Source organism: Cricetulus griseus, chromosome 3, assembly GCF_003668045.3.
Source record: "Cricetulus griseus strain 17A/GY chromosome 3, alternate assembly CriGri-PICRH-1.0, whole genome shotgun sequence".
In the NCBI taxonomy this organism is placed as follows: domain Eukaryota; kingdom Metazoa; phylum Chordata; class Mammalia; order Rodentia; family Cricetidae; genus Cricetulus; species Cricetulus griseus.
The window spans coordinates 243,879,956-243,906,959 of NC_048596.1; the positions used below are offsets into that span (position 1 = coordinate 243,879,956).

General features: G+C 38.4%; 2 protein-coding genes across 2 annotated transcripts; both read right to left on the reverse strand.

The window, feature by feature from the left end:
- Positions 1-1,831: 1,831 nt before the first annotated feature.
- Positions 1,832-2,976, reverse strand: LOC100764770 (putative olfactory receptor 2B8). Its single transcript, XM_027409489.2, has one exon. It carries the CDS (start codon positions 2,974-2,976, stop codon positions 2,044-2,046), a length of 933 nt encoding a protein of 310 aa, XP_027265290.1. The 3' UTR covers positions 1,832-2,043.
- Positions 2,977-15,056: 12,080 nt separating this feature from the next.
- Positions 15,057-15,986, reverse strand: LOC100770729 (olfactory receptor 2W3). Its single transcript, XM_027409541.1, has one exon. The coding sequence runs from the start codon at positions 15,975-15,977 to the stop codon at positions 15,057-15,059; it is 921 nt and encodes a 306-aa protein (XP_027265342.1). The 5' UTR covers positions 15,978-15,986.
- Positions 15,987-27,004: the final 11,018 nt, after the last annotated feature.

Genomic DNA, 27,004 nt, shown 5'->3' on the forward strand with positions numbered 1-27,004 from the left:
ATACAATGTGTGTTAAGTGCTGAGTTGAAATAGAAGAAAACAGATTTGTGGGTCGAAGGCAAAACAGAGCAAGTGTCCAGTTTATAAAAATGCAATTCTCCGAAGTACCAATGTGAATATACAGCAAATTATGTGGCTTTTAGTTACTCACTATGAGTAAGGGATGGCAACACAAAGTCAAGAATATGTTTGGACTGCAAACTACAGAAGTTACCAGACAGACCATTTCAGAGGATGAAGAAATCAATTGAGAAAGGGCACCACACAGTCTTCAGCCATCATACAACTGGACAGTTTGGGGAAAGATGATTACTAGACCACATAAGTGCAAAGGAGACACAAGGACAGGAGGGACAGGTTTGCTCTGGTATTGTGTGTCGGTGCTGCACATAAGATGATGTCACATGCTTCAGGACGCACATATAGAGCACAGACTCTTAGAAATAAAATCTCTGGCTGGGTATGGTGACAACCTTTAATTCTAGCACTCAGGGGTCAGAACAGTTGGAATCTCTGTGGGTTTGAAACCATCCTGGTCTATATATTAAGTTCCATGCCAGCCAGAGATACATAGTGAAACTCTGTCTCAAAAACAATCAAAGAAACAGACAACCACCCCAACAACAAATAACAAAGAATGAAATAAAAACTCTGTGTTGTGCCAACATAATCAGACAAAGTAGATAGCAGCAATCTTGTTATGGAAAAGCTTCATCCCCGGAGTGAAAAAAAATCAGTGTAGGTGAGAGGTTTGGAATTTAAAATCCTGTAAATGTCAGGATTCATTGAAAGCATCAGTGTTATTAAAGTTTTTTTTACCCGAAACACAGTGCCATTGTTTCAGAGTTGGTAATATCTATGATTTGACATTCACTAAGGGTCTTACTATGTACCTCAGTAAAAAACAAAACAAAACTAAACAACTGTTGTAGGAAATTTTTGTATAATAAAACCAATATATTTTCAATGAGACTAGTTGTTATGGATGTAAAGAAAAGTCCAATAAATTGTCATTAAAATAAATCAGCCTTTTGTATTGTACACTAAAATCAATCAGAAATACTAGAAGTCATGAGTACAGAATCAAAATTACTACAGAACTCAACATTCGCTAATTGATTTTAGTTCATACAAAGAAATAGTTCTTTTATCATTTCATTAATGCAATAACAAACCTTCAAACTTGCTGTTTCCAAAGTAAGAAATATTCAAGAAAATGTTTATGAACACAGTTTTCCAGATAATTTGATTGTGTTCTTTTGCTATATGTTTATAAGTTTGTATCAGTATATACTTCTATGTTTATATACATAAAATGTTTAAATACCTTAAAATCATAATCATTGGTTAATTAAAATATTTTTAGGCTTTTATTAAGTTTTGATTTTGCAAAACCATTCATTCACATCAGATATGCAAACATATGCACTAAAGATTGTTTTAAGACAATATAGCTAATTCATGGCAATTAAAGTAGTAAAAATTTAATTTAATTTAAAAATGATAACATTTCACTTTAAATTTGGGTTCAAATTTATCCATTGCATTGCATTCATTTAAAGATAGGATCTAACTCTTACGATGTATCCCTGACTTGCTTGTTACTCAAAAGCCAAAGCCTGGCTTTGAACTTGACTTAGACTCCCTAGTTCTGGGATTACAAGCATGTGCCACCACACATGGTAGATTGCAATTGTGAAAAAAAATTCATGTGATTAAACAGAAATTATATGTACTTATAATTTGTTTATTCTACATAGCAGTGTAAATATGATGTATCTTATGCTATCTTGTTTATATTCTTTCTATAAGGTTTAACTCCACGGTAACACGTTAACAAGATTTCTCTCTGATTTGATCTCTGATTATCTGCCTATCATCTGTCTCTAATCATTTATTCATCTGTCAACCCAGTTGAGTTCCCAAAACAGTGCTTAGTGCATAGATGTTTTACGAATTTAAGTTAAAGCTAGGCTTTTAGATACACAGAAGTCTCCCAAAGCTTAATTGTTTAGGACTTTGAGTCTTGCATTAACTCTTTCTTCAATCTGTGGTTCTCCCCATTATTCTCCTTAGTGCACTTTTGACTTCCTTATTCCTCAGAGTGTAAATCAGGGGGTTCAACAAAGGAGTCACCAGAGTATAGAAAAGTGCAATGCTTTTGTTCACATCCTGTGAGTAACTGGACGGAGGCTGGAGGTACATGGATATGAGGGTGCCAAAGAAGATAGTCACTACCAGAAGGTGAGAGCCGCAGGTTCCGAAGGCCTTCCTCCTCCCCTGCGCTGACTTTATCTTTAGAACGGCATGAGTAATGTGGCCATAGGACACGAATATAAGTGAGAGGGGTACCACCAAGAAGAAGACACTGACAGCAAAGAGCTCAGCCTCGTTAATGAAGGTGTTAGTGCAGGCCAGTTTCAGCATCACTGGAACTTCACAGAAGAAATGGTCCAGTTGGTTTCTGCCACAGAGGGGAAGAGTCATGGTTAATGCTGTCTGTATCATAGAATTGCCAAACCCTGTGAGCCAGGCAGTTACAACCAGCTGTAAGCAGAGCTGTGGGTGCATGATCACCATGTAGTGGAGTGGACGGCAGACAGCAGCATAGCGATCGTAAGCCATCACAGAGAGGAGAACACACTCCACTCCCCCAAGTCCCAGGGCAATAAAGAGTTGGGCCACACAGCCACCGTACGTGATGGTCTTGTCCTTCCCCTTGAAGTTGAACAGTGTCTGAGGGACGGTGCACGTAGTCAAACAAAGATCCATAAAGGAGAGATTAGACAGGAAGAAATACATGGGGGTATGGAGGTGAGGGTCTACAACTGACAACAGTATGATGGTGCTGTTGCCTACGAAGCTCAAGAAATAGATGACTAGGATGACCATGAAGAGAGCCGTTTCCAGCTGAGGCCTGTTGGAGAAGCCCAGGAGAATGAATCCAGAAAAGAGGCTGCCATTAGCTCTGTCCATTGCAGTCTACCTGTGGGAAGCAAGAGAACACATACCTGGAGGCTTATTTCCTGTTCTTGTCCTGAGTAAACCCAGATCAACTGGGAAACTGCTCACATTTTTTTTCTGGAAAGCAGCTACTGTGCTGCAGTTTTCCATGGCATCAGCATTTCTTATGTGTTTTCTTGCAAGAGCAATGTTATTGCTACCTTCCTTGAGAACATGAGTGTGTTAAGCTTTAAACAGCCTGTAAGAGAAAAGGCTCTTTCTCTGAGTGGAGTCATCAAAGAAATGGCAGAGGCCTTAATTTGAATCTACAACATGGTCCCACAACTGCCAAGGACCTTGGCTTTTTGTGATCGGTGAACTTTTAAAGAGACTTGAGTGTCTAAAAATTAAATCAAATTTTCCTCAATGAGATGTAAATTTACTTGTATCTCGATACTTTTATTTTTGGTGTCATCAAATAATTGAAACATTTTAAAATGGTTTTCCTAGTTCTTTTCAGCTCAGAGAAAACATCTACTTTCTGAAAATGCAAGGAAACGCAGCATTTGACAACCTATAGTGGAACACCACATTTTAATATAAACACCAAGAGAATATGGACAGGTCCCATATCCAGAAGCATTTTAATGATTGGAAAGCCACTACTCTAAATGTTTTTAGATTTCAGGGTATCAAACATGATTCCTCCTCATCAGTGCCATCCAACAGAGAGCTGGGGGACTCTCTGTCCAATGCTTGGTCTTTTCTTTTCTCTCACTTTATATTTTAAAAAATTCTCAGTGTAACAGAAATTTTTTTCTAACTTTTTACTCTGAACTTTAAAAAAATCAGCTTCATAAAAGAATCCACTTTCTCATTTGAATAATTGGTCCTGAAGTCTGTAATGCATTTCTTTCTCTCAGACTTCCCATGATTCAAATTTAGTGCTATATAGTACTAGGGTCCCCAGTATGCTGAACATATATTCTACAATTGAGCTACATCTCCAGCCCTAACAGCAGCATAACAACAACCTACAAAGGGGTTTGGGCAATAGAGGAGGGGGATGAATTAGAACAAAATAAAATGACAGATATGTATGAAGATGCCATAAAGAAATCAATTACTTTGCATACTTACCTAAAAAGTTAAAAAATGTCTTCAATATTACATAACATGAAAACAAAAATAAATGGGTCTGGGTAAACTTCTTGAGCAAATAAAAACAAAAGCTCAAAGTAAAATAAAATAATAATATAAGCTGAAAATTTCCATAGGCTAGCTGGACATGGCAGTTCACACAAGTAATCTCAGGGTAGAAGGATCAGTTTTCAGAGCCATCTCCTGTTACATGGACAGTTCAAGAGTGGGTGGAGCTAGATGAGACCACATCTTTAAAATGCCCATAGATTATTAGTAATTATTTTTGTGTTACTGAAAGTTTTAGCTGCCCTGGAGGAAAACCTTGAACAATAGCTATACAACATTGCCTATGCAATAGTTTTAAAACCCAGTCTGTTTGGAAAGATGCAGCTTTATTTCATTTTTTTCTAATGAGAATGCAGACACAACATACCCAAACTTATGGAACACTCTGAAAGCAGTGCTAAGAGGGAAGTTCATAGCACTAAGTGCCCACATGAAGAAACTAGAGAAAAGTCACATTAGAGAATTGACAGAACAACTGAAAGCACTGGAGCAAAAAGAAGCAAACTCACTAAGGAGGATAGACGCCAGGAAATAATCAACCTGAGAGCTGAAATCAATAAAGTAGAAACCAGGAAAATATTACAAAGAATCAATGAAACAAAGAGTTGGTTCTTTGAGAAGATCAACAAGATAGACAAACCTCTAGCCAAACTAACCAAAAGGCAGAGAGGAGCATGCTAATTAACAAAATCAGAAATGAAAAGGGGGATATAACAACGGACACTGACGAAATCCAGAGAATCTTCAGGTCATACTTTGAAAACCTGTACTCCACAAAATTCGAAAATCTAATGAAAATGGACAGTTTTCTGGATAAATATCACTTACCAAAATATTTGCATTCTAAACATAAATCTTCAGTTAATAAGTCTTGAGATTTTAAAGTCTGCGTCTCTGCTCCCGTTTCCCAGCTATTTCTCTTTCTAAATAGAAGAGATAATATTACTGCCTTTTTGTCCTTTAGTTGAACCCGGAAGTCTCACTAGCTCAAACACCTTACTTCAACTAAGAACTCATCAGCAAAAATGAGTTCTGTTCTTCAGTGATAATAGGGTTTATAATTTCTTCCTCTTTCAGATAGCAGGGCTTGTTTCAAGACATCCAGAATTCTAAACATAGTGTCAAACTAAGAATTGGTTTTTATCGAACGCTCTTGGCACACACCTTTGATTCTTCCTTCAAATGTTCTTACTGTTCCACAGAAGATAATCTGAAACCAGAAAAGCATACATTCTGATAAAACATATGCAATTCTTTGTAATCACAAGGCAGAATCAAATTAGCACAGGTTATTTCAAGTTATGTTTCCATATGGTTGTGCTAGTTCTTCAGGGCTGCCCATGATGAATATGAGGGCTCAACACAGCAGAAATCTACAGTTGTGAAGGCTATAAGTCCAAAATCAAGGTATGAGCAGGCCTTGATCCCTCTCAAACCTCTACAAACCTGAATGCTTTCTTGTGCCATTTTTGTCCTTCTGGTGTTTTGCTGGCATTGCATGGAATCCTGTTGTTTGTTCTCAGGGAGCTTCAATTTCTGCCTTCATGGCAAATACCATTTTCTGTTTTTCTTCTAAGTCTAGTGGTCACATTGGCTTGAGGTTCACTAAATTAACTATAATGTCATGTTAACTTGATTATATATGCATAGTCAGGCACCTTTCTGTTGGATTTTGTTGGGCTTTTCTCAGGGCGAGTGTCACTCATGAAAACATCTTAATTATATATGTCAAATTGTAGTGCTTTCTTATTATAAATTCATTCCTATTGCATAGGGGAAGACAAAAATGAGGGTAGTTTTAGTCTATTTCAAATTTATAAATGATAAAATTGGCCATGACCATTTTTGACACTATGACTTAGTATTTATTTCTTCTGCCTCATACACAATGGAAGTCACTTGCCAGGAACACCTAGCTAAAGCTCTTCATAATGCATCTTTGCTACAACGGAAAGATTGAAGCCAATACTGAATGCACATTATAAGACCTGTGGAATTTTCCCATGGTGTTTAGTTTGAATGGGATAGAAAATATTTACATCCTTTATCTCTGGAATGCAAGGATACTCATCTAATCTGGAATTCAGAATTTTACTCTGGCCTAGAATTTATTCTACTAGTAAACTTATTATAGATATTACTTTGCAGGTAACACCCGGGATTCTATATTGTCTAAATCAGAAGTGAAATGAACAACCTTAGCTGGCTTGCGAAGCAACTGAGCTGGTGCTGAATCAAAAATATGGAATCTTCTGTAGATGAGAAACAAAGATTGCAGATAGCCAGTTGCCTTCTGGAAGAAACAAGGTGGTCTTTGAACCCTGAAGACTGGTGTTGGTGGGAATGTTAATATTAGGCAAATTAAAATTACCTCTTCAAATATGGCACATTCTGTAATTACCAGTCTGTGAGTTTGGCTCAGGAATTGCAGGGCAGGGTTATGTGATGGGACAGGCAAAACAGAATTCTTAGAATAAGCATAAATATCACATGAAAGTATGTTTTAAATATGTTGCTCTTTGGATGATCTTTAAAAGTGGATAGTGATCAAATGCTGTGCAGGCCTTTGAATTTGATAGCAATTTCTTCAAAAGATGTTGTTTACATAACCTGTGTCACACCTACGGTTTTCCTAGAAGACCTCCCTAAGCATTTTAGAGCCCTACAGCTAAACAGAAGTTGAATCTGAATTCTGTGGAATCTGCCCCTGAATAAAAGGGCAAATGTTGTATCAGAAGAATTATTTTATGAGCCACCAAGATCCAGGATCTGCTTTGGGGACCAAGATGCTTGAGGATGTGCTTGTTTTCAGTGGCCCCAAGAGTGTCTTGCCCCATGTAACTCATTAGCCCCTGTTCAGGTATCCAGAGTTTGATGTCTCCAGGGAGCAGCTGAAGTGGAAGGCTCTGGAGAGGTGCTATCAACAGAGAATCCATCTTTTCCTGCCAAAATTGATGGTGATCCTATTGTCTCTAATTCATTCCATCTGACATACCTAGTAGAATCGTCGGCATTTCAGGGGTCAATCCTTAAATTCTTCATTTTTCAGAATATCTCCCTTCCCCCAACTATTAGGAAAGAGGTCCTCAAGTGTAAAATTCTGGGCCTTTCCCCCATATTACTTTGTGCTTGTGCTATTGATCCAGTAAGTTTTTCGATGGACTATCAACTGGACTTTCGATGGACTATCTCAGGGGCTTTGAGACCTTGTCAGTCAGTCATACCTGGTCTACTCTATCATCATCAGCCTTATATCCATAGCCTGAAATATGTTCAAGTGTCTCCTATCATAAAGATGTCAAGAGGGGACTGGATATGAAGTTTTGTGATAGAGCATGTGTTTGAGACCTTAAATTCGAGCCCTGAGAGTAAAAAAGAAATAAAAAGAAAAACAGAATTAAAGCCACCACCATCTCTTCTCTCTCTCTCTCTCTCTCTCTCTCTCTCTCTCTCTCTCTCTCTCTCTCTCTCTCTCTCTTCTTTTTAAAATGACAGTTTCTCACTATTTAGTCCTGGCTGACTTTGAACTCATGGGAATTCTCCTGCCTCACCCTCTCAGAGCACTGCAATTAAAGGTCTGAGCCACTATGTCCAGCTCATTTCATTCTGTCTTAGTTCTTTTCATCCATTAACTTGGAACAATATATTCATGCTTTTCTCCTCCCGATAAAAATTCGATGTGTTATGATTTCTTTGTTGATTACTCTGGTGATGGCACTTTCAGTGAGGTTTCTAACACCCTTCCAGTCATGTGGACCAGACACCTGATGTAATCTATCAGTGTTTTCCATCCTTCAAGAAACTGCATTATTTAATAACAGCTTGCTTTTTTTTTCTGTTATTCCTTGGGCTCAGAGTTACCTGCTTTTCCTTTGCTAGGTACAAACCTCTAAATTTTTATTTTTACTCAGTTTATTTTTGGTGCTGAGGATTGAGCTCAGCTTTTGAGTATGTTAGTGAAATGTTCTCCTAAAAAACCAATATCACAGCACTTTATTTTTTTCTACATGGAAATGGTCTCACTTGCTTTCCACTTTAGTTTTTTGAGACAGGGTTTCTGGTTGAACTTGGAGCTCACTGATTTGGCTAAGCTGGCTGGCTAACAGGCTCCAGGTATCTTCCAGTCTCTCTGCCTGGTTCTGGAATTGCTGGCACTTTTGTGTAGATGCTGAGGATCCAAACTCAGGTCCTTATGCTTGCATAGCAAGCAGTTTATTAACCGAGCCATCTTCTCAGCCCTGAAAATTTACTTTTAATTGTCAAGATAATATATATATATATATATATATATACATATATATATATTTATATTTGGACTATAATGTTTGAATATTATGCAGTGATCAAACAATAATAATTGGCTTATGTATCACCTCAAATCTTTTTTTTTGCCAGTTTTTTTATTAGTTCAAATTAGGAACAAGTTTGTTTCACATGTCAATCCCTTCTCCCTCTCCCTCTCCTCTCCCCCAGCACTCCCCCCAACACCTACCTGCCCCCACCCCATGCACCCTCCACTCCCCAGGCAGGTTAGGGCCCTCGACAGTGGCTCCCCAAAGTCTACCACATCATCCTGTGCAGGGCTTAGGCCCTCCCCCATGTGTCCAGGCCAAGAGAGCATCCCTTCACGTGGGATAGGCTCTCAAAGTCCCTTCTTGCACCAGGGAAAAAAACTAATCCACTACCAGGGGCCCCATAGAGTGCAGAGGCCTCTCCATTGACATCCATGTTCAGGGGTCTGGATCAGTCCTGTACTGGCCTCCCAGACAGCAGTCTGGGGTCCATGTGCTCCCCCTTGTTCAGGCCAACTGATTCTGTGGGTTTCACCAGCCTGGTCCTGCCCCCTTTGATCTTCTTTCCTCCCTCTCGGCACCTGGGTTCCAGAGTTCAGTTCAGTGTATATCTGTGGGTGTCTGCCTCTGCTTCCATCAGCCATTGGATGAGGGCTCTAGGATGGCATAAAAAGTAGTCATCAGTCTCATTATAGGGGAAGGGCATTTAGGTTTTCCTCTCCACCATTGCCTGGATTGTCAGTTCGAGTCATCCTTGTAGATCTCTGGAAATCTCACTAGTGCCAGATCTTTCCTCAGACCTATAATGGCTCCCTCTGTTATGGTATCTCTCATCCTGCTCTCTCTCCTCTATTCTTCCCCCTACTCAACATTTCTGCTCCTCCATTTCCTCCTTTCCCCTCCTCCTCTTCTCCTCTCATTCTGACAGCTCCTTCTCCCCCACCCTCATGCTCCCAGTTAGCTCAGGAGATCCTGGCCCTTCCCATTCTCCGGGGTCCATACATTTTTCTCTTAGAGTCCTTCTTGTTTCCTAGTTTCTTTGGTGAAGAGGATTGTAGGCTGGTAATCCTTTGCTCTATGTCTAAAATTCATATATGAGTGAGTACATACCATGTTTGTCTTTTTGTGACTGGGTTACCTCACTCAGGATGGTTTCTTCTAGTTCCATTCATTTGCCTGAGAATTTCAAGATTCCATTGTTTTTTTCCACTGTATAAATGTACCACATTTGCTGTATCCATTCTTTAGTTGAGGGGCATCTAGGTTGCTTCCAGGTTCTGGCTATTACAAACAATGCTGCTATGAACATGGCCGAACATATGTCCTTGTTGTATAAAGTGCATTATTTGGGTATATGCCCAAGAGAGGAATTGCTGGATCTTGGGGTAGACAGATTCCCATTTTTCTGAGCAACTGCCATACTGATTTCCAAAGTGGTCTTACAAGATTGCACTCCCACCAGCAATGGAGGAGTGTTCCTTTTTCTCCACATACTCTCCAGCATAGATTGTCATTGGTGTTTTTGATTTTAGCCATTCTGACCGGTGTAAGATGGTATCTCAGAAAATTTACTTTCAATTGTCAAGATAATTGTCAAGATAATATATTCTGGCTATAATGTTTGCATATTATGCAGTGATCAAACAATAATAATTGGTTTATGTATCACCTCAAATCTTGATCGGTCAAATTGATGAGATCAACTGAAATCTCTGGCTTGCTTGAAATACATCTCTATTAATATTAACTATCATCATCTCTGTAATAAAACATCAAGATCTATTCCCTCTAATTGTAACTTTGAATTCACTGACTAATATCCTCTCACTACATTTCTGCTCTACCTGCTTTTGGCACGTCTTTGGCAACCACTGTGTTCTATTCTCTATTTGTATAAAGAAGCATTTCCAGATTTTTTCACTTGATCTTTTATGGGACTCACCTTTCTGTTTCTGGCTCATGTCACTTCATAATTACCAGTTACATACATGTTATTTCAAATGACAAAATTTCATTTTTTAATGCCTGAAAAACAACTGTATACCAACTATGGTAGCACAAGTCTCAGATCCTACTGTTTTGCAGGTGAAGGAAGGAGGATCAAGAGTTCCAGTGCAGGGTAAGCTAGATAAGACCAGGGTTTACAAACAAGCAAACACCTAAACAACATAAAAATTCAATTGTGTATATTGAACATTTAATCCATTTATCCATTGATGACACCTTAGATTGAAGAATCTTCCTACTGTATCAAAATGATAATTTCCAGTCCTGCTAAAACTGAATTGCAAGATCATCCCTCATGGGATGCAGAGATGACTCAGTGGTTAGGAGTACTGACTGTTTTTCCAGAGGACCTGGGTTTAATTCCCAGAACCCACGTGGCAGCTAGCAACTGTCTGCAACTCCAAGATATGACACCCTTACACAGATATACATGCAGGCAAAACACCAATACAAATAAAATAAAAATAATAGGTTATTTTTAAAAAAGATCATCACCGATTTCAGACTGAAGACTCTTCCCCCCAAACCACCCCCAATCCACTTCTCACAAAGGGTAAGGCCTCCCATGGAGAATCAACAAATCCTGGCACATTAAGTTGAAGCAGGACGGGGGGGGGGGGGGGGGGGGGGAGGGGGAGGGGAGCTGCCACATCGAGGCTGAGCAAGGCATCCTATCATAGGAAATGGGCTCCAAAAAGCCAGCTCATGTACCAGGGATAGATCCTGGTCACATTGCCAGGGGCTCCACAAACAGACCAAGCCACACAATTGTCACTCACATGCCGAGGGCCTAGTTAGGTCCCATGCAGGCTCCCGAGCTATTAGTCCAGAGTTCATGAGCTTCCACCAGCTCAGGTCAGCTGTCTCTGTGGGTTTTCCCCATTATGATCTTGATCTTCCTTGCTCATATATTCCCCTCTCCCTCTCTTTGACTGGACTCCCTGAGCTCAGCCACTGCTTGGCTGTGGATCTCTGAATCTGCTTTCATCAGTTACTGGATGAAGGTTCATTGATGACAATTAGTTGAGTCACCAATCTGATTACAGGAGAAGGCCAGTTCAGGCACCCTGTCCACTATTGTTAGAAATCTTAGCTGGGGTCATCCTTGTGGATTCCTGGGAATTTCCCTAGCACCAGGTTTCTCCCTAGCCTATTAATGACTCCTTCTACCAAGGTATTTCTTTCATTGCTCTTCTGCTCTGTCCCTCCCTCAACTCAGCCATCCCGTTCCCTCATGTTCTCATTCCCCATCCCCTCTTCTCTACCAACCCTAAAAATAAAATTTCGAAATCTATGTCTTTCCCTTCAATTTCAGATGTTGAGACCTACAACTTTTCACTGAATTGCTATGTGATCTCATTGTCTTTGTCAGTGTCATAAACATCAATCCATTACTATAGCTTATACCTACATTAATATTTGCCTATAGGTGACATTAACCAAGAGTTCTTCCCTCAAGGTGAGAAATCAAAACTAAGATAACAGTGCTTCTTTGTTATTTGCCACCATGGAATTTAATTAAGACTATATGGGGGACAAGTGTGTAGGATAAAAGGCCAGCTAAAGAAACACATTCTGATCGTAGAACCAGAGCCAGTGAAAGAAACACATTTTGACGCTGGAACTAGAGTCAAAGAAACACACCCTGACCCCAAATCTAGAGCTGAAGAAGCACACTTGGCCCTGAAACTAGAACCAGTGAAAGAAACATACCCTGGGCCTGAAACCAGAGCCAAAAAGTTAAAAAGGAAACATGAAAGAAGCACACTTTGGCCCTTAAACCAGAGCTAAAGAAACATGCTCTGCCCCTGACCAACTCAGCACAAAAAACAACCAGTCCCTGAGCAGGAAAACCAACCAATCCCTGAGCATGAAATCCAACCAATCTCTGAACCTTGTCCAAGCTCAGGGATTGAAATCTGACCAATTACCATCCTGAAAAACCCCACCCCAAAGAAGCCCTACAAAATCCCTGTGCCTGTTCAGTTGTTGTGGGCTGTCCTTTTTCCACCTTGGCAGAGGCAGCCACCCTCCTGGATTCCTCCCTCCCAATAAATCTCTTGAATGAATTTTAGTTCAAGACCTTCTTTCCCTGGAGTGGAGCAGAGAAATAACAACTTTCATCAGAGGAGGAGTAAACTGCAGAGGCAGGGGTGGAGATGTCTCCCTTAGCAGGGTGAAGCAAAGAAGAAACAACTTTCACCAGATCAGAGAAGCAAGGGACATCTCTGCTGGAAAACTCCCTCAGTAGAGTGGAACAGAGCTGAGTTGTTTTCTCAGCGAGGAGCAGAAATGCTGCATTCCTGAGGGGACCCCCCCCCCCCATTGGAACAGAGCTATATGTATGGCTTGGCTATGGACATCCAGGATACCTTTACCTTCAGAGCTGTAATACTTAAATAGTTTATCTGTAATTTGCTTTTTAGCATTGGGAATCAAACACCCCAGGCTCTACAACTGAGCCATATCTCCAGCTTGCATGCACAATTTTTTTAAGCAAGCACTTCATGCTCCCAAACATTGAGGCTTACTTGATTATAAAATCAACTTTAAAGACTTTATGAGGTAGAACTCTTTAAGATATTTATGTTTTTATGTGTCTAAGTATGTGATTGTATGACTTTATGTGCACACTTTGCACGTAGGTACCCATGGAAGCCAGAGAGTAGCACTACATCTTTTGGAACTGGATTATAGGCAGCTGTGAGCTGCCCAATGTGTGTGCTGGGAACCAACTGATGTCATTTGCAAGAGCAGTAAGTCCTCTAAACTGCTGAGCAAGCTCTTCATCCCCAGAATACTTGCTTTAAAAATGATAATGGTGAGGCATATTTCTATTACTAGGAAAGTAATAGGACCTTAATCTTTTTCATATATTACAGAAATTAATCATTCATTTCTTTGCACAAGTACTTTAATGTCTGTGTGAATAAGGTATGCACACTTCACACACACTTTTCACACTTCATGGCTTCCACACACAAAAAAAGTGTAGTCGAACTTTTCTTTGGGCCAGATAACAGCATAGAAACTTATTATTAATTAGGAAAGCTTGGACTTAGCTTAGGCTTTTCCCCAACTAGCTCTTATAACTTAAATTAGCCTGTTTCTATTGACCTATGTTCTGCCACATGGCTTGGTTACTTCTTTGTACTGTATGTCTGACTTCTTCAGTGTCTCATTGGTGTCTCCCTGCTGTTGTCTCCCCACTGGCAGGTATCTCCCTGCTGGTGTCTCTTTTGGGCCTAAATTCATCCCAAGTTCCTCTCTCTGCTCAGCTGTCCCTCCTATTCTCTTCTTCCTAGCTATTGGCCACTCACAGCCTTATTAAGCCAATCACAGTGACACATCTTCACACAGTGTAAACAATTTTCCACAACAAAAAGTCCCTTAATGAAAATTGTTTTTTAAAGAATGAGAACTCTTATGTCAAGTCACTTGTGATAAATTCTTAATCTTGTGACTTGTGGTTAGGGTGCTGTTTCCTAATCTGGAAAACCAAAGGATGCAAATGGATAATTGTTTTTTTAAAAACAAGTCCTTATTGGAATCAAACATGGAGTTTTATAATACAAAATTTCTATATGCATTAAACTTCAGAATTTCTGTGTTTCAAACTTGGAAAAATATATAGGTAATTTAATGTAGCAGATCAAAGAAATAATATTTAACTTTTTGTTTTGTTTTTAATGAAGCAGAGTCTCATGTAGCTCAGGCTTTCTCCAAACTCCCTGTGCAGCTGAGGATAACCCCAAATTCCTGATTCTCTCTTCTCCACATCACAAGTGCTAGGATTATAGGCACATGCCACCATATATTGCTTAGTTAAAAATTTTAATTTAGGAAATACATATAGGGAGACGATAGAGTGGGTAAACGTGTTTGCTGCTAAGATTGAGACAAACATGGTGGAAGGAAATAGCTGTCTGCTTCAGGTTATGCTCTGGCTTCCACATGCATATGTGACATACATACGCATGCATGTCATGTGTACAAATAAATACATGTAACTAAAAACATATATCTATATCAGGGTTTCTCTATATAGCTCAGGTTGACCTCAAACACAATCCTGCTGAATGCTAGATGACAGGGGCACTTACATGAGTATGTCTTAAAGTGGTGCTATAGACCATGTCTAGAAAAATACTCTATCTTCCTCACACAATAAAATTTATAGTTAGTAGAAGACAAAAGTAAGTAGTTTTGGATTCCATTGGCTCAGTTCCATCATAAAACAATGTTATACAAATGGCTAATGAGAAAGATAGTCATATAGTTCTTTTTTCTCCATCTAACTTTTATCCTAGTCTATAAGTATGTAGCATTTATTCATGATTTTGAATGAGTTTTAAGCAAACAAGGTCAACTTAGAAGGGAAAAGAACACATACTTTGGCATATCAGACACAAAGTGTTTTATGGACCAAATCTTATTGACCATGTGGTGAATATTTGAGGCTATACAAGATATACTCCCAAGTCTCACCACTGGAGGGTTTATTGGACAAGCAAATGTATTTGGGTCATTTAAACTTTCCTTCTACTAATTACATCTTTGTGTTGAGTAAGTGAAAGAAGCAACTTTAGGGGAAACCCTTTCACCTTATTTCCTGGTCACGAGTCTCTTCAGTGCTCCCTTCACATCCTTGTTTCTCAGTGTATAGATGACAGGGTTTAACATGGGAGTTACCAAGTTGTAAAAGAGGGTAAGGAATTTCCCTTGGTCCTGAGAAGCTTTGTGTCCTGGTTGCATATACATATAGATGATATTCCCATAAAACAAGGAGACTACAGTGAGGTGGGACCCACATGTGTTGAAAGCCTTCCTCCTTCCTGAGGCTGACTTGATCCTCATCACTGCTAGAGCAATATAGCTGTAAGAAACTAGGATGAGAGTCAGGGGCACCAGCACTATTATCACCGATAAAATGAAAACAGTGCTTTCCACAGCCACAGTATCCACACAGGCAATCTTTATCAGAGCTGGCATCTCACACAGGAAGTGCCTCACCTGACATCTGCCACATCGTGGCAGCTTCATGGTCACAGGAGACATGACCAGGGAATTGAGGAGTCCAACACCCCAGGCCACAGATACCAACATCCAGCAGAGCTGAGAATGCATGATAACTGAGTAGTGAAGAGGCTTGCAGATTGCAGTGAAGCGGTCATAAGCCATGACAGCCAGCAAAACACATTCAGTGCCTCCTAGCCCTAGAAACATGAATAGCTGGATGGCACAGCCAGTGTAACTGATGGTCTTGTCCTGGCCTCCTAAGTTGAAGAGCAACTGAGGGATGGAGCTGGTAGTGAAGCAGAGATCAAGGAAGGACAAGTTGGTGAGGAAAAAGTACATAGGTGTGTGGAGGCAAGGGTCCAGATGGGAAACTAAGATAATGACAATGTTGCCCACTAAAGTCACCAGGTAGAAGATGAGGACAAACACAAAGAGGATGGATTCCAGCCTGGGTCTATCTGAGAATCCCAGCAAGACGAACTGTTCCTGGCAGCTCTGGTTGATCATGGCATCAATGGTCAGTACATGCCTGCAGGAAAGTCATTGAGAACACATTAAGTTCATGAGAGACATCTCCAGAGGGACAAGACGCTGAAGAGCTACACATCATTTCAACATCCTGCAAAGACCTGTACATCTCCCGGAGAAAATATTCTTATTGGCCTCTTTTCTTTCTTTTTGTATACCAAAGATATATGGAGCATTGTAGAATATTTGAATAACACAGGTGAGTAGAAAGAACGGGAAAATATGACGAATACTCCCTAATATACTGCTGCATTATTGATGTTTCCTTTTAGTCTTTTTTTTAGGTGCACATATAATTTACACCAAATCTTAGTGTGTTTACAATTTTACTGTCTGATTTTCTTTTTGAAAATATTTAGTGTGTGTGTGTGTGTGTGTGTGTGTGTGTGTGTGTGTGTGTGTGTGTGTATGTATGTATGTATGTATGTATGTATGTATGTATGTAAGGGAATCTGTGTGCAGTTCCCTTCAAGTTCAGAAGAGGGTGACCTGCCATGTGGATAGTGGGAACCAAACCTGGCTCCAAACTTCTGAGCCATCTCTGCAGCCCCATATCTGAATTTTCCTTCATTCAACACTGTATTCGAGAATTTGCCTCAGTTTTGAAATTCCACAAAAACAATATTTTGTAATTTTATCACTGTGTTACTTTTTCTTGGTAGTTGTTTACCAAGGATATTTCATGTGTACTAAAGCTCTCAAAAGTTTATAGATGTGTCTATTTTATTGTGCTCTTTCTCCTAAATATAAGACAAATGTTTGATCCAAAGAGATATATTGTTTAAATGTGAAACTATTTGTGGAGATCTGGGTAAATTCTTCATGCTTACAAGCTTTCTGTATTTGAGAGAACATTATTTTTTTCATTGAACTAGTATGTCACAAGTCCTATAAAAGTTTATCAATAGAGCTCAAAAGGTGCTTTTGGCAGAATAAAAACAGGAGTGATATGTAATTTCATTTTATTTGTTGGAATTGAAGACACAACCCTTCAATTTTTATTTACCCATTGAATCTACAACAATATACAAGTTCTTCTGAAATGATGGATTCTACTCTGCCTTATCTAAGCAATTCTTATTTTCTCTTCTTGTAAATACATACTCACCTATATTATTATAAAACTACAGACTTAGAGAAACATGATTATGCAAAGTTTTCAGCCACTCTTATTTGTTAATCATTTCTTCCCTTTATGAATGAACCTATAATTCTCAGTACATTGACTTTTAATGGACACTTTTTTGAGCCAGGAATTCACCGTGTAGCCCTAGCTAGATTGGAACTCAGCTTGTAGACCAGGCTGGCTTTTAACTCACAGAGATCTTCCTGCCTCTGTTACTAGAGAGCGGACTTGAAGGTGTGTGCTACCACAACCTGCCTTCACTTTGAATTTTACAATGGCAAACATTCTCAAATAAGCTTGACTTATTTTTTTTAATATATTGACAGAGAGTGCTGTCATATTACCTTGAAAAATAACAGGCCTTTTCCATTAAGAGGGAGCCATTTGTCAAATAAAAAAATCCAGGTAAATCATTCTTTCATATTTTAAACTGATGGTTAAATTCAAAGCCACAGATCAAGATTTTATAAATCTTTAAATCCATTCAGCACTCATGGGAACCAAATTTCCCCTTGGTTGCATTATGAAATTGAAGAAGTGAAAGTTTTAGGTTTCTCTGACGTTACCAAGGAAATGGCCCAAATTTAAGATACCCAAAGACAAGTCAATACTTGCCATATAGTGAGTTATTACTCAATACCTTACATTAGGAAGGTTCTTTCCAGCTCCTAATCAGAGAATGTGGTGCAAAAGCCAGAAGAATTTGGTTCTATAGTCTATTAATTGAACGACAAGTTCATTACTTTGTAAGGTTGATGTGACGCTAGAGCTTTCAGTGTTGGATCGCTGCCGGGTAAAGAACTTTATGGTTGTACCAGTAACTACTCTAACTAGTAACCATGACTAGTTTCTACTATGTAAATCATATTTCTTGTTATGTAAGTATATAAACATTACATAGAGTCAGGTTAGAGTAAGGAGTCACCTTCACACAGTGGCTCACACATCCTGCTGTTTCCACATCGTCGGTCGTTTACATTTATAAGGTATCTTGCACATGATAAGCCATGCTACAGATACCAGTGGTGACTATGATAAACAGGAAAGATCAGGTCTGTACTGTTTATTATCAATCAATAGGAGCTCCCTTCCCAAAGTATAGCATGTAATCTGAGCAGTGGTGGCAACTAACGGACCTTGGTCAGCTTAATTAGACAACTGACTGGGTGTGGTGGTGCATGCCTTTGATGATCCCAGCACTTGGGAGTCAAAGGCAGGCAGATCTCAGTGAGTTCGAGGCCAGCTTGGTCTACAGAGTGAGTTCTGGGACAGTCAGAGCTGTTACACAGAGAAACCCTGTCTCAAAAAAAATTTACAACTGTAAGCGGTCAGAGAAAAAAAAAACGTGTATAAGTAAGTTATGATTTAAATTATCTCAAAAGGTCTCTGCTGATTAAGTGTTGATACAACTTTAGGTCAGAGAAGTCAAGGTTATCCTTCAAATAAACAGTTCAAACTTCGGAGCAGATTTATATTGATAGACAAAATATTCAGCAAACATTTGTCAGTCTCCTATTATATATCCATGTTAGAGATACAATATTTATTAAAATAGATAGTAACTGACCTCACTGATTTATAGACTAGTGGGAGAAAGAAAATCATCAAAACTCAAAAAAAAAATGAATGTATGGTGACTGTCACCTTCATGAGCCTTTATTGAGTGCTGAGTGGTGGGCATCCTGGAACTGCAGTATTTAATTTTCATGCCTGAATTTGTAGGACACAGGTAGTAAGTAACTTACCAATGAGTGCACAGTGAGAAGTTATAGATGTGACATTTGAACATAGGCCTGTTTGATGTGAAAGCCACATTTTGCTAATCCAGAAAGAAAATGTGTTAATCCTACAACTGAAGCACTCACTGGGTTCCACTGAGGTGAGTAGAGCACTTTGAGTATTTCACTAGAACGTTTATTCGAATTGTCTCCCAAACTTGGTTTTCTAAGGCAAATAAAGGATACATAATTATTCATCAATTCTGAAATTGCTGTATTTAAAGAAAAAACTCCCATGCTGGAAAGAGAACTGACTGCTCTAAGTTGTCCCCTGACCTCCACATGCATACTATGGCATGTGTGTATCTACACACACACACACACACACACACACACACACACACACACACACACACACACACACACCAATTCAATAAGGCAATGTAGTAAAAATTTAAAACTTCAGGTATAATTTTTTTTTTTTTGTGGTACCAGGTATTGAGCCCAGGGCTTCATGTGCAGTTTGCAAACACTTAGCAGTTGAGGTGCTACCCCAGTCATGTAGATGAAATTTGCAAACATTAAAACAATATTTCCATGTAGTATACATAGCGTGGGCAGTAGAAAACTATGCATGGTGTGTGTAGGGCACACTATTGGTCCTCTTCCCCTTTACTTACTGAGTGCTAGTTTGCTTTAGATAATAGGGCAGTAGTTTACGCTCAGAATTTTCTCTAAAGAATTTGACTAATCAGAGTCTTTATCAGTGATGGGGTTGGAAATGTTGAAGAACTGAGGTCACTTTTGACAAGGCAGGAGGTAATTACCGGAAAGTGTATGATAGGAGTTAAAGTCAAAGAGAAGTGAGAGAGACAGGAAACGGCTGCAGATGTGTTGGACAAAGTATACAAGTTTAAGCATTGTATAAGTCACACAATCCAAGAAAGAGTGGCAGTAGTAAAATGCCCCCTATTACTAATTATGACCTAGCAGCAGATACTAAGGTTAATAGACCAAAGGAATCAAGATACATACTTAGAGCTATTAACAAAACAAGACACTAAGACAAAAATTTTGTTCTCAGGGTCTACATTTTGGTGTTCAACGGAGCTACATAGGATTTTTTTCCTTTTAATAGTAGATTTTCCAAATTTCTTATTACTTTAACTCCTGTATTACTTTGATAAAACATGTTTTTAAAAATTAATGTAGTAACTTGGCTAAGCATGTATGTCCATAAAATGTATATTCCAGAGCAGTATAATATGACATGCTCTATAAAATGCAAGTTTTTTTCAAATCCAGACAAGTTTTAACCATATTTTTTTCCTTACTAATTGAATGACCCTGAAGTTATTTAACTGCCACATTCTCAGTTTTCTGTGAAATAGGAAATGTGAAGTGCATGTATTACAGGGTTATTGTAAGTATGGTATTTTATAGGAAAGCACATTGCTAAGAACATTAAGCTATGTATCAACCATGTAATAAAGATCATTTTTCTTTTACTCACATGAAATTGTTCTCTTCCATTTTAATTATATTTACCAATCTGTTATATTCCATTATATAATGAAATAAAATAAAACAAAACATTTCAAGATTGAACTATAGAGAAGTATTAATTGCCTTCTATAGTTCAAATAAAGAAAATAGCATTAATGACAGTCACTTTGATGAGTATATACCTTCATGCTTTCATACTTGGTCCAAAACATACATTATTTTAGGTGATATCATTCTTTCCACTAGACTCAAATATCTTTCAGGGCTGATGATTACCAAATCAATAATTAAAGTTTTGTGTTGAATTGCAGGCATGGATATTCATCCCTTTATTGAGAGACCAATAGATGGTCAAGAAAAGGTCAGTGGTAATTGCCCCAGCTCGAGGAGTATCATTTTGGATACCAGAAATGATACTGACTAGCAAGAGAACTTAAAGAAGTTACTGAAACATTCTGTGCCTAAAATGTGTGTATTATCTGTAAAATGAGCATACTGATAGTTCTTATTTTGAGAACTTTTTGGAGAATTAATCAATTTTATATTTGTCATGCTAATATTTAGGTTACGATGACAGAATCAAATAAAGTAAATACATTCTCTTAATTTGTTGACTTATTTACTAGGACTTTGTTAGTCCCTTAGGCAAATCTGGATCTAGACATGCCCATCTTTATACCAACCACAGGGCTCATCACTAAGGTGAAGTGAAATTGCTAGGTTCAGGACACTGAACAATTTTTAAAGAATTACTATGAAAATTTGGGTGTAAAATGTATTCTGATATTTAGGAACATGGGATTGATGCACTGTGGATGGACTAACTTGGTGATTGTCTCCTACCAATTTGGGAAGATAATAAAGAGTACTAGGCCAGTCTACTTAAGCCAGATTAATTTTCACTTAAACCAGTGGTTCTCAACCTTTCTAATGCTGTGACCCTTTTATACAGCTCCTCATGTTGTGGTGACCTTCCAACCATAAGATGATTTTCATTGCTTCTTCATAACTGTTATTTTGCTTCTATTGTGAATCCCAGCTGCTGGAATTAACAGGGCTTACCCTAGATGTACTATGTTTGTATGTAGTATTTGTGGTGGTCTTCTCCAGTCATCTGTGTTATTAAAGCAGTTCACTGAAAACACACTGTGAAGTTCTGGGAGCCTCTAAATAGAGTAAGTTTTTGGCCTATAATCACTAACAGTAGAGAAATGGAGAAAAATATATTTCAAGCTACACTTTTCCTGCTCCATGGCAACAAGTGGGAATGCTTTTTAATCTCAATTTGTAAATTTTTCCAGTAACCTCTATTTGAACAAAATAATTTGTTTTTTCTACTGCATTTATTTTCAACAGCTTTTAACAGATTAGCCAACTGTAGGTATCTTACTTGTACAGAATGGAAGACAGGAGTATCTGAGAAAGCAGAGCATGCATGTTCACCATATTTAACTGGCATGACGCCAACACTGGGAGTCATATGACAAACAAGATGCATGTGGTTGTGAGTCTCTTTGGAGTGGGATTGAAAGAAGGATAAGGAAACTATGGTGTGTGTTCACATCGAGTAAGTGCAAGGTATACGGACAGAGAGTAATTATCTAAAGGCCAGGGATGGGGGATGTGTTCTTGGAGGATGAGGGAACTCAGATAGAACTCTACTGAGAGAGGAGCAAAGGCAAGAGAAGCATGGGAGATGTTGGAATGTTTTTGTAACATCGAGTGTGATGAGGAAATGACTATCCAGTCAAGTTTGGCAAGGTGCTATAGGAGAGCATGTGAATTTACAGCTCATGGCAAGTTTTGTCTTTAAAGAAAAAAATAATGATAAGCACAGAGTCACTCAAAGCATTCAGATAGAGTTAGAATTTAGGACTTAGTGTGGCTGTGCCTCATTAATCCTGGAATGATAAAATGGCTTCAGTAACCTATGGAAAACTGTGGTGGTCTGCTATGAAAAAGAGTCCTCCATAAAGGCTGGGGTACAGGTGGGTAAACCATACTAGAAAGAATCTACAGTCAGGGACATTTCTTAGGCAAGAAGGAAAGGGATGGTGGTACCAGGCTACAGGTTTGTGTCTGGTCATTGTGCAGATGTCAAATGAGATGTGTACATAGAAGGAAAAAGAGACAATTCAACCTTTTGAGTAATAGTGAGGTTAATTTGGGGGCCAAGAGAGTACAAATTTTCCTAAAGATTCTGGATTCCCCTAAAATCTCTGACTTTTCTTTTTGAAATTTATTTCCACTTTTAAGTGTGTGTGTGTGTGTGTGTGTGTGTGTGTGTGTGTGTGTGTGTGTGTACTCTCGCAGGTACTTGTGGAGTCTAGATGCCCTGGATCTGGAGTTACAAGCAATTATGAACTATTCCACTATCAGGGTCCATGAGAGATACAGTGGATATTCACTAGTGTTTAACAGGTTGACCCACCAGACCCATGATTCCTGATGGGGGAGCCCCACTTGGCAAGGCTGTGGGGTTACTGGCTGTGGAAACAAGTTGCTCCTCTCTGTAACTTCTCTCATAAGCCACTTCTTTTCTTCCCTAAGAATAGCTTTGGGTATTCCCCACTGCTTGTGTGTTTATCTCATGAAAGTATTCAGTCTGCTGGGCACATATATCTGTGGGTGGTCTAGAAGATGACTTTCCATTTAGCTATATAATTTTGACATACATAGAATATACACTGAGACATGTTTCATAATTGGATCTATTTGTCCCACAAGGACTGTGGACTCTTAATAGCTTGCCTTGTTCTCTTGCTCAGACTAACTGCACATAATTATATTACTTTTATCTCACAGCAAGTTCAAACTAAACTAAAGGCCTTTTGTAAATAGTTCAAAGTTTGAAACCTTACAGCTATTTTCAAGTCTAGAGCCACTGATGTCCAACAAAGGTTACTAAGAAAAGCATGCCAAGTCTTCATTTGCCAGTTTACTAACAGTGGATATGTGTCTCAAAGTTGTCATTGGGCACTGTGCCCTCCCTGTCTAGATGAGGTTTTGCTCCTATGGGCTTGGGACCTTATGTTGCCATGGCAATGGCTCTGCCCTTATCGCTTAGCATAGGAATGTGCTTCTGACCAATGAGAGCTATTCATGTAACTCAATCTTTTGCTTCAAGCCTCTGGGGGAAGAGAAATTTTTAGAGACTAGAATAGAAGAAGAAGCTAGAAGAAGCATGGAGAAGTTAGAAGTAGGACAGGATTATTAAAGTAGAAACAGAACAATAAAGAACACATGGAATAAAGAGCATGACCCTCCGATTGTGTGTGGAGTTACTATAAAAATCTTTTTACACCCCCTTCATTTCTGAGTCGCATTTCACCTTTGGAACACTGGGCTGGGACTGGAGCTGGTCTCATAGTCCTTACACTCCACATCAGGTACTGGGAACAGAACTCAGATCCTATGGAAGGGTAGCCAACATGCTAGCCACTGAGTCATCTCTGTAGGTCCTTGTCTTTTTGAGACAGTGCCTCACACTGTACATCAGGCTTTTCTAGAATTCAACTACATAACCCAGGCTGGCTTTGAACTCATAACAATCCTCTTTCCTTAGCCTCCCAAGTGCTAGCATTACAGGAGTAAGCCCATGCCTAGCTCATTTCCAACTTTTCAGAGCATTCATATTTAATGTATTTTTCATGATTTTTACATACGAATGTTAGAGAATTTAGTATAGCTTTGTGTATCTGGTATCATAATCCATAGCTGGTGGGTATGCAGAATTGTTGTCTTTTTAAATTAAAACAAATTTTTGACATGATATTATGTAATCTTGGCTGGTCTGGAACTTACTATGTAGACAGGCTGACCTTGAACTCACAGAGATGCAGGATTAGACTCATGCAGCATGCTGTCTAGTCCTTCTGTAAGGTATCCTGGAATCTGAACTCTAGTGGTTGGAGATTCCTAAGCATGATTCTGTCAATCACTTCATATGTCTACCTAAATTCTGCTTTCATGATGATCTAGTCAAGTGGTTCTCAACCTGTGGGCCACAACCCCTTTGGCGTCAGTGTATTAAGTAGCCTGTACATCAGATATTTTTTATTGTGATTCATAACAGTAGTTAAATTACAGTTGTGAAGTAGCACAGAAATAATTTTATGGTTGGGGGAGTGTCACCATAACATGAAGAACTGTATTAGAGGGGGGCATCATTAGGAAGGTTGAGAGCCACTGGTCTATCCTGTCTCTATTACCAGCTATGTTTAAGATTATGCTCCACTCTAGCAATCGTTTCTTTGTAGATCCATAGCTACTCACTTTCTTCCTTAGCCACTTTACAGAAACAGACCTCCATGATAGTACAGTTAAGCACAGCTGTTGGTCATATTTTTATGGTTGATAGATAAATATACCAAATTAAGAAAAGCCATTAGTTACTTTACAAATTAAAGCAACAAAGGATTAGCATGCTACTTGCCTCCACTGGTCTGCAAGGAAGTCATGTCAGCATTTCTTTCTTTTTTTTTCTCTGTTCTGGATCATTTTCTCTCTTTTGATAATTAGTTCCAGTCTTAGGAAGCTTGCCAGTGGTCTCTGTTCTTGGGGGATATTTTCCCTTCTGTGCTTTCATGTTACAGCTTGCATGAACAGCTCTTACAAGATGGTCATTATGAGTGAGCAACCACTCACCAAAGAAATGCATGGTTTCCATCTACATCTTGACCTCAGGATACTTAGATTCACAGGGATGCTACTCAGGCAGAGAGACAGGATTCTCACTAAATCAGTGCATTTTTTCCATTGGTGAAGTAATCCTGAAGCCTCTTGTGGGCTTCAGCACACTCCGCACCAGGAGTCTGAATGGTGACCTAACAACTCCTAAAGAAAGACATTGAAGCAGTCAGGAAATTTTATAGTTAAAATTTTTATAAAACACAGATTGGAGACTAAAAATGTCTTATTCTCTGAGGCCTTTGGGAATATGCTCTCCATTGTAGCAATTAGAAGTTTGCTGTTCTGTCCAGAAAGAAAGACCAGTGGGACACAGCTAAGAAAACTTTTAACATTGTATTTCCTTTAGACTGTGAGAGTACCTGGTTCAAGAACTTACTTTGAATAAGGTATATGTCTATTTTAGCTTTATCGAGACTGAGGAGACTTATCCAGACTGACCAAACACTGGTTCCTTTAGATTCCAGAAATACTTTTGCATTTCAAATTTTTGTAATGATTTCAAATTACGGTATGCAGTTTATTGATCTTACTGACAAGAATGAATTTTTTTTAATTTCTGGAATTTATTGTGCATGTGATTTTATGATTCTCTGCCAAACCTAGCCATATGTTTAACATATGCCTTGATCTAGAAGCATTTGTATGTACAGATCATATATGCTGCTTTGTAATAAATAATACTTTTAAGCTAAAAGAAAATAAAAATACATACTTTTATCAAAATTAAAAAAGAAAGAGAACAGTAAGTCATATTTTGACTTACTAAGAGGAAATTAAAAATGCATAGTATTTTTCCTTTAATAGTTCATGTTTATTTTTCTTAAAGAAATAACTCCTTAGCATGGTAGCAGTTCCTATGGAGTGACAGAGTAAGGAAGGAGTCTTTCAAAGCCTTACGTAGTTTGTAACTTTAATAGAAAAATAACATGATTAAGAATGAATTCTTATCAAGAGTCAGTAACCATAACAAATGAAAATAGTTGATGGAAACAGCAATACATATTTATAGTTTGATTTAAATCTATGTTAACATTTTTGTTTTATGAAAAACAGTGAAGTTGGATTCCTATATGAAAATATTTAATTCAACAGGTAATTCTACAAAATCAATTGAACATTCAAGTCTGTCTCTTAGAGGGCACATAGACAATTTTATGAATGCTTTTATCACATATTCAAAGAACAACTAATTTCCACAATCATTTTGAATCATCAAAATATGAGAATCAATCAATCAATAAAATATATGCATCTGAGTTATACATGTACATGCAGTTGAGTATTATTTACTGTACAGACATGTTGGCATGATATATTACTTTATAAAACAGCATTAGAAAAACATGCAGGAAACTAGACAGCCTGTTTCCTATGCATTATCCTGACATTGTTATCAGACTTAGATCATGGAGGGCAACAATGTAACAATTTTATGAATGAGTTTATCCCCAAAGCAAAGAGAGCTACAGATACAGGATCAGGAATGGGCTCAGTTGGTGGAGTACTTGCCTAATATTAACAAAGCCCTGGGTTTGATTCCCAGAACTATGTAATACTGAATGTGGTGATGTGCTCCTGTAATCCCAACACTCAGGAGGTGGAGGCAGGAAGACCAAAAGTTCAAGTTCAAGTTCAATCCTTTACTATGTATTGTGAGTTTGAGGCCAGCCTGGACCACATGAAAAAAGTAAGATCTAAAAATATAGTTTAATGTATTCACAGCTTAAAAGTAAGAAATACTATAGAACACGATTTCTTAATAAAAACTAGTCTCCAAATAAATATTTGTCTTCTATCTTTACTATATATATTCATATATATCATAATTTTGTATGTATAACATACACTATATAGATACATATATATTACTTGGTATATAATTTTAAAACATAAAAACTCTTTCTTTTGTGTATGTTAATATTCATGTTCATTTGTGTGTAAAGACCAGAGGTCAGTGTTAAGTG